Source organism: Bison bison, unplaced genomic scaffold (genome assembly GCF_000754665.1).
Source record: "Bison bison bison isolate TAMUID 2011002044 unplaced genomic scaffold, Bison_UMD1.0 scf7180017864296, whole genome shotgun sequence".
NCBI classification, from domain to species: Eukaryota; Metazoa; Chordata; class Mammalia; order Artiodactyla; family Bovidae; genus Bison; species Bison bison.
In genome coordinates, this window is record NW_011494868.1 from 3946507 (window position 1) to 3954821 (window position 8315).

The 8315-nt window shown below is 38.1% G+C and overlaps 1 protein-coding gene across 4 annotated transcripts in view; it reads left to right on the forward strand.

Moving 5' to 3' along the window:
• Positions 1-8315, forward strand: part of CEP128 (centrosomal protein 128kDa) — a 233275-nt gene that overhangs the window by 47585 nt on the left and 177375 nt on the right. For all 4 annotated transcript variants that reach the window (XM_010850882.1, XM_010850881.1, XM_010850884.1 and 1 more), the window contains 2 exons: positions 3339-3430; positions 6205-6277. In XM_010850882.1, coding sequence (XP_010849184.1) covers positions 3339-3430; positions 6205-6277 — 165 coding nt within the window. The remainder of the gene's footprint in view (positions 1-3338; positions 3431-6204; positions 6278-8315) is intronic.

Genomic DNA, 8315 nt, shown 5'->3' on the forward strand with positions numbered 1-8315 from the left:
GCATTGGAAGAACTGATGCTGAAGCTGAAACTCCAATACTTTGGCCACCTCATGCGAAGAGTTGACTCATTTGAAAAGACCCTGATGCTGGGAGGGATTGGGGGCAGGAGGAGAAGGGGATGACAGAGGATGAGATGGCTGGATGGCATCACTGACTCGATGGACATGAGTTTGAGTGAACTCTGGGAGTTGGTAATGGACAGGGAGGCCTGGTGTGCTGCGATTCATGGGGATCGCAAAGAGTCGGACACGACTGAGCCACTGAACTGAACTGAGCAGATACTGTTGACTTTGACATCTTTGGTAGTTTTAAGATTGAGAGCTCACAGTTTGTTAGGATACTTGTTTGTATTTTGTGCTTATTATAGCATAAGATAAAAAGATAAAAGGACTAAGTCCTTTAGAAGACACCTTGTAGAAACTTTTCCTTGACTATTAATTTTTGCAATTGACTAGTAGTGTTGATTATGTGATTAAACCTAGAGCAGAGAACAATATCCTAACATTACTCTTTAATTTTTTTTTATTTAGTGCTTCTGTCCTGGGACAGTGCTTATACTTGGAAACAGTGATGAGCAAAAAACCTTGCCTTTTCATGGAGCTTACAATTTAGAGGGGGAGCTAGATACTAATCAAAAAGTATATAAATACACCCAAAATTATGATCTGAGATGTATGCTATAACAGAAAAAAGCCTAGGGTTGTGGGAGTGTTCTGTAGAGGGACTTATTCCAATTGGGAAAGCCTTCCCAAAGAAAGGCTGATTAAGCTGAGATCTGAAAGTTGATTAAGAGTCATTTGAGGTACAATGAATAGCTTGGCAGGAGGGAAGAGAGCAGCTATATGTAGTTTATAGAAGGCCATGTGGGTAAAGTATGAAACTGATACTGTGCACAGCCATGTAAGAGGGTGGCAATAACTTTAAAGAAATCACCCTGGCTCTAGTGTAGAAAATGAAGTCAGTGTGGACCAACCAGTAGGAAGGATGCCACTGTGTTCTGAGCCGATGGTCACTTGGATGAAGGTAGATTGCCGAGGTCCAGCCCCGGCTGATCCAGGGAGTTCGAAGGGGAGACGGCTTCGGCGAGTTCACTGGATACAATAGCTTTATTTAAATATTCATCAAAGATATAAAGAGTAGTAGAATGAGGATAGCTCAGTAGGAAAATTCAGCGGAGAAAAGAGGCTGAGTAGCTTGGTTTACGCAGAAAATCAATATAACCTGTGACATCAGGTTAGCTCTGACCACAGAGGCCGCAGGCGCCCTCTCGAATAGCGGAAGGTGCCCCACCTTAGGCACCTTCTCTAGTGGGTCTTAGAAGCCCGGGCAGAAGTGCAGTGGGTTTACAATAAAGGAAATAATTTATTACCTTAAGGGTCTAAAGTTGCTAACACCAAGGCCACTACTTATTTTTTCTACATACCAACTATATTAATTAATACACTTCCAAGGATACAATACAGGGGATGAGGAAACTTGGCAGTAAGCATTGGCTCATCAATGAAATCTTTTACTAGTTTTATTCTGACAGTTTCTAACTCTCCAAGAGGCTCTAAGCTATTTGAATATCTTAAACTTCCCGTGCCTCTCGAGGCTGAGAGACTGTAAACAATCGTATGCATGGCTGTAGGAGTCCAGGTAAACTTGTCAGGCCAGTTAGAGAGCTATCTGAGGGGTTTGGATTTAAACACTCCTAATGCCCAGGAACTTATTAACTGGAGCTGTAAGTTAACTCTTTATCAGAGAGAGCGAGATGGTGGTGGGGGACAGCCCCCAGTAAAGTCAGAGGTGAGAGCACAAAGCAGTAAAGTAGGCAGACTCTGGTTTTTGGGGGTAAATGCTCGAAAATATCCAGGGGGACTCCTGAGGCTCGATCCCGCCTTTGCGTATGCCGAGCCTCCTTCCTCATGACCTTTGCCACGGGTGGAGCTCCTCACGCTGGCTCCGGGCAGTAGATGGAGTTGGAAAGAGGGCGGTAGATTTAAAAACTATTTGGTGGATAAAATGAAAGATCTTGAAATCAGATGACCATTTGGGAAGGGTGGAAATGAGTGTAAAGGAGGGGTCAAAGATGGGTCCCTTGGATTCTGCTTTGCAAAACTGGAAAATCCTGATGGCAAAACCTCAGTGAATGGTCTGTTGCTCGTCTGCTGTGTTAGCTCTGCTCCTTTCTCTGGTTCTGCCTTGTTTCAGTCTGTGTCTTAGACGACCTGTAGCTCCATGTGACTGTGTAGTTTCCCAGTGCCCCAGTGCCGTATTTGTGCTTCTGTTTACATATCTGTTTCTTACATAAATTCTGAGCCATTTTTACCCCAGCACAGTTTCTGGCACTCATTATCTGCTCAGTGTACGTTTGTTGAAAGAATCAATTTGGTATTTCTGCAAGTCTGCATAGCTTACTTATTTGTTATAAAGTATAGCCTACACATATGTGTATAGCATACCTATTTACCATTAAAAGTACAATAATATAAAAAATCCATGTAACCACCACCCAGACCAAGAAATAGAGGATTATAGTACACCCGAAACCTCTTAACACTCCTTGCTTCCCCAAGGGCTTTCTATATTAATCATTCTCTTGATTTGTTTAAATACCATTTTTACTGCTTGTATCTCACTTAGTATTGCCTGCATTAAGGTTTATATAGGTGGAATAATGCAGTATGTATTTCCTGACTTGCCTTTTTCACTTGATGTTTTGATTTTGAAGTGTAGCTAGCTTTGATCATTTCATTTTCAGTGCTGTGTGATGCTCCACTGGAAGACTATATTGCAGTTTGTCTCCATTCCATTCTTAACGGACTTTTGTTTTCAGTGTTTCCACCGTGAACAGTGCTGCTCCACACATTCTTGTCCCTGGGTCCTGGTGCATGTGGGCAAGGCTTTCTTGGCAACATGGGTTGGCACACTGAGCACATGGTCTAGTTGAATGAAACTTTACTGTAGCACAGTCACGCTCATGTGTTTAATGGCTACTTCTGTGCTGTAATGGCAGAGTTGAGTCATTGTGACAGATGCCATTTAGCCCGAGAGCCTGAAATATTTGCTACTGTACTGTTTACAGAAAAAGTTTCTGAACCACTTTTCTAGAGTGTTTGTTAAGAGTGAAATATTGCATGTAATGGTTAATGTTACATATGGTTTTAAAAACTTTTCTTTGGGAAAGAATATTTTGTATCTTTTAGAACAGACATTTGTTTTATTATGTCTTGATAACATTATAAAAATTTGTGTATTGTTGCAAAGAACAAGTTCTCCTCTCTTACTTTCAATGAATCTTCATGGAAGAATTCAAGAGACTCCTAAATAGATGACTTTGCTTTGCTTTTTTTAGTTTCATGCTTTTCATCAGTCCCTCCGAGACCTCAGCAGTGAACAAGTTCGCCTTGGAGATGATTTCAACCGGGAACTTGCCAGAAGAAGCCGGTAAAAGCTGAAAATGATTTTTGTTGAGGAATTAATTGTTAGAAGAATAAAACAGGTTCTCTAGTTGACATGTTTACATGAGTTTACAAAAAAAATACTGTGTTTTTATACTCATATTTTAAAGTATACTAATAGAACAGTTCAAGACCATTTGAATTTGCAATATATCATGACTCAGTATTAGAGAAGTTAATTTCATACTTTTAAAAACATTTTGTTACAATGGAATGCTGGCATTATGGAAAGAGATGTTGTTAGATATTAGTAAAGAGGTAAATATGCAAATATTGGTTAGCTAAAATGTTCATTTGGGTTTCTCTGTAGTATTTTATGGAAAAACTCAAATGAACTTTTTGGCTAACCCAGTGCATTGGAGAGAGAGCCCGAGACCAGCTGACCGACATTGGAGCAAACATAATGTAGAATTCATCAGTGGACATGAGTCGTTGTAGAATCAGACATTTTATCTTTCAGTTGAAATCTTCAAAGGCCAGTTGTTTACATCTGTCCAGTTTTTGCAGTTGAATTTGAGCTCCCTGCATCATACAGCAAATTCCCACTGGCTATCTAGAGGCCATAGTTTTCCAGGAACATTTTATCCCATTGTAAAAGTCACAATCTGTATACAGCAATGATTAGGGAGAAAAAGGTTAATTGAAATTCATTTACCAAATTCCCTTGCTAATTCCTATTCTAGCTAATGAAATCATTCCACATGCCAGTTTTATGTTGCTATAGCAAAAAGAGTCAAGCTATAAAGGTTAAATCTATGAATATCAACGGTAGTCTGTGTAACTTTTCTTCTTCTCTATAAGGAAGGCAGGACATTTAGTAATAATTAAAGACCTTACTGTTAGCTTATTACTACTGCCACCAGTAAATAGTATTGCACACTTATTTCATGTCAGGTAGATTTAGGTTTATTTCTTAAAACAATTTTATTGAAGTGGTAATTATTGTTTTCCTCATTTTGAAATATGGAAGACTGGTGGGGTAGGTGAAAGTGTTAGCTGTTCAGTCATGTCCGACTATTTTGTGACTCCAAGGACTGTAGCCCACCAGGCTCCTCTGTCCATGGGATTCTCCAGGCAAGAATACTAGAGTGGGTTGCCATTCCCTTCTCCAGGGGATCTTTCCAACCCAGGGATTGGGTCCCTGATCTCCTGCATTGCAGGCAGATTCTTTACCGTCTAAGCCACCAGGGAAGCCCAGGGTTAAGTGAGGCATAGAAACTCAGAGTTTGACCTTGGATACATTAGATTTCAGATACCTGTGAGACATCCAAGTGGAAATGTAAGAAATGCAGCCAGACATTTACTCTGGAACCCCAAGGAAAAGTCTCCATTAGAGAAATTTACGAGTGGTCAGCATATGGAAGTGGTATTTGGAACTATGATAATGGATGATATCCAGAGGGAAACTGTAGGGAGAGCATCAAGGACAGGGAGTTCTAGGAGTTCCAATATTTAGAAGTCATATAAAAAGAAGAGCTGGCCTGAGGGCAAGAGCTAGTCAGGGATGGGAAATCCAGCAGCACATGGAACCACAAAAGCCCAGAAAGAAGTACAGTGAAGGAAGTCTATCACTTAAGATAGCTTCTTTCTGAGGAATTACTAAGGGCATACAAATGAAATAAAATGACCATTAAGAAAAAGGAAGATATAGGTTGTAAGAAATAGTAAAACTTACTAAGGACTTCAGTGAAAGTAATTCCCAGCATGATAGCCATATAGCAGGTCCAGGAATTAATCACTGAATTAGAGCAGGAAATAAGTAGCCTTTGAGATGAATGTAGTTAGGAAGAATGGCATAGATTCTTAAAAGATGATTCAGTAATAAGTGGGAGAAAAATATCAGTGATGTGTTAATAAGGTCAAAAAATAGTGGGAAAGTAGAAAAAGCAAAAGCGCAGGGAAGTTAGTGATCCGGGTAGGAAGCTGACTAAAATGCGAGCATGATAGAATGTAAGGAGAAAGGATTAATTCTCTATAGTGAAGTAGTTCAGAATGGGCATAAATATATTAAGTAGGTTATACAGGTGACTAATAAAAGAACTGAAAATAGTAATAAATTTATCTCAAATTGGAGAGCAGTGTTAGTGAGTTAAATATTTCAAAACAGAGTTGAAAATATCTAGAGTTGAAAATGATGGCGGTAACCAGCAAAGTAATTAAAATGTATTAGGCGAGCATGGTTGCCAGCGGGGATTGGAACCAGATAAATGTGAGAGAGGAAGGTCTCTGCTTTTCTTTGTAAGTTTCCTGTACTAGTTGATTATTTGTCATGTGTGTTATTAATTTGATGGGAAAAAGGTAATGGGAGATAAATCAGTGGGGACAGAGTTTGTACAGTAACCTCAGATGTAATTTGATGATGAATTTCTGGAGAGGATGTGAGATTGAGAGTGTTGTCCTCCTTACCTCTTTCATTCTTCTTCATTTAAATTGAGAATTATAGTCTTTTTTTTTTTTTTTAAGTGAAGGTGATGATGTAGTATAGCATTATTTCTCAGAATGTAGTCTCCAGACGGGCAGTATCAGCATCACCTAGGAATCTGTAGGAATGCCTTCTTGGGCTCCAATGCAGATCTCCTGACAGAGTCTGTGTAACACGTCCTCCAGGTGTTTCATATGTGTGCTCACCTCTGAGACCCACTGCATCAGAGCATTATGTAATAACATATTGTGATATTGTAAGTATCATGAATTATGTATATTTTCTCAAATAGCTGACTTAAAATTTTTGTTGTTGTTGTTGTTTGTTTGTTTGCCTAGGTCGGATGCTGCAACAAGAAGGGCTTTGGAAGAATTGACTGAAAAACTTAATGAAGCCCAAAAACAAGATGTGGTGAGATCTCCTTGTTCATAGAAAGTTTTATTTCATACCCAGGTGCTAGGGTAATTGAGCTGGTCATAATCACAATCAGTATAGTAGATTTTAACTTTTTGTGTACTATATACCATTTTGTCTAAAATATTCATGAATTTTAGGCATTGAGGCTTGAAATATTTATAGTGGTATTATGTTAAAGATAGAATTAATTTTTAGAGTTTGGTTATGAATATTTTAAAGATATTTTAAATTTTATTGACTCAGTGATGTTGTGCTTTTATTAAATGATATTTGAGAAATACAGAATTTTTGGTAGTGACTCTGTAGCACTCTGTGAAGTATTTTTAAGTCATCTCCCAGAAGCATGTGGTCACCACTACTGCAAAGGCCTCCTTGCTCTGTTTTTTGTTTGACATGGTGCTGACTGAAAAAAAAAAAAAAGCCCTAATCTTGAGTTTTATTTCAAACTCAGATTGTTGACACTCATTATTCAGTGATTTCTTTTTGTGAAATCACTATTCTTGCTGGAATTAAGATTAAAAATGAAGTATATACGGTGTCCATTTCTTTGCATCATCAAGTTGTTGTTGTTTTTTTTTTTCTTTTTTCTGGAGAAAAAGTTATCAGTTGAAGTGGTCACTAAACTGTTCAGTTGCAAACTTATCCATTTCAGAAGCACTGTGTATTCATTCATTCATTTACCACAAAGACTTTGAGAATAGTGGCAAAATTTTCTTTTTTTGTTTTATTGAAATTAAGAGGTTCCTAATAAAAGCAGATAATTTTTCTGCAGTTGTAATTTTTTTCCAGATGTTACTATGTGTACAGGTTCTTACATAATATGCTGAACTTATTTTGAAGTTTGAATTTATTGGCCACATATGCTAAGAGATGGATATGCTCTGTTTTCAAAGATAACAACTTAATTTCTCTTATTTTTAGTTTAAAAAGTTTGGAGGTATAATGTACTTACAGGAAAGTGCACTTATTAGTGTATAGCTTGATGAATCTTTACAAGGTAAGCACACTCATGAAACCACAACCCAGATCTAGAAAACAGAACATTGTCAGTGCAAAATAAGCCTCTTTATTTCCCCTCCCAATCATAATTTCTCCTTTTCTGACCATGATTTTGACTTTTGAATCCATAGATTAATTTTGCATGTTTTAGCTGTTTATATAAACGGAACCATGTAGGCATTTTTGTGTGTGTGTGTGTGTCTGACTTTTGCTGATCACGATTGTGATATTTTTGGGTGATATGTCATGAACTTGTAGTTTGTTCATGTTTATTGGTCCTTAGTATTGCATTGTATGGATATACTGCAGTTATTTTAACATTTTGTGATAGATATTTAAGTTATCTCAAATTTGAGGCCATTACAAACAAAAACAAGACCAGGAGCTGACTGTGGCTCAGATCATGAACTCCTTATTACCAAATTCAGACTTAAATTGAAGAAAGTAGGGAAAACCATCAGACCATTCAGGTATGACCTAAATCAAATCCCTTATGATTATACAGTGGAAGTGAGAAATAGATTTAAGGGCCTAGATCTGATAGATGGAGTGCCCGATGAACTATGGAATGAGGTTCGTGACATTGTACCAGAGACAGGGATCAAGACCATCCCCATGGAAAAGAAATGCAAAAAAGCAAAATGGCTGTCTGGGGAGGCCTTATAAATAGCTGTGAAAAGAAGAGAAGCAAAAAGCAAAGGAGAAAAGGAAAGATATAAGCATCTGAATGCAGAGTTCCAAAGAATAGCAAGAAGAGATCAGAAAGCCTTCCTCAGTGATCAATGCAAAGAAATAGAGGAAAACAACAGAATGGGAAAGACTAGAGATCTCTTCAAGAAAATTAGAGATACCAAGGGGACATTTCATGCAAAGATGGGCTCGATAAAGGACAGAAATGGTATGGACCTAACAGAAGCAAAAGATATTAAGAAGAGGTGGCAAGAATACACAGAAGAACTGTACAAAAAAGATCTTCATGACCCAGATAATCACGATGGTGTGATCACTGACCTAGAGCCAGACATCCTGGAAT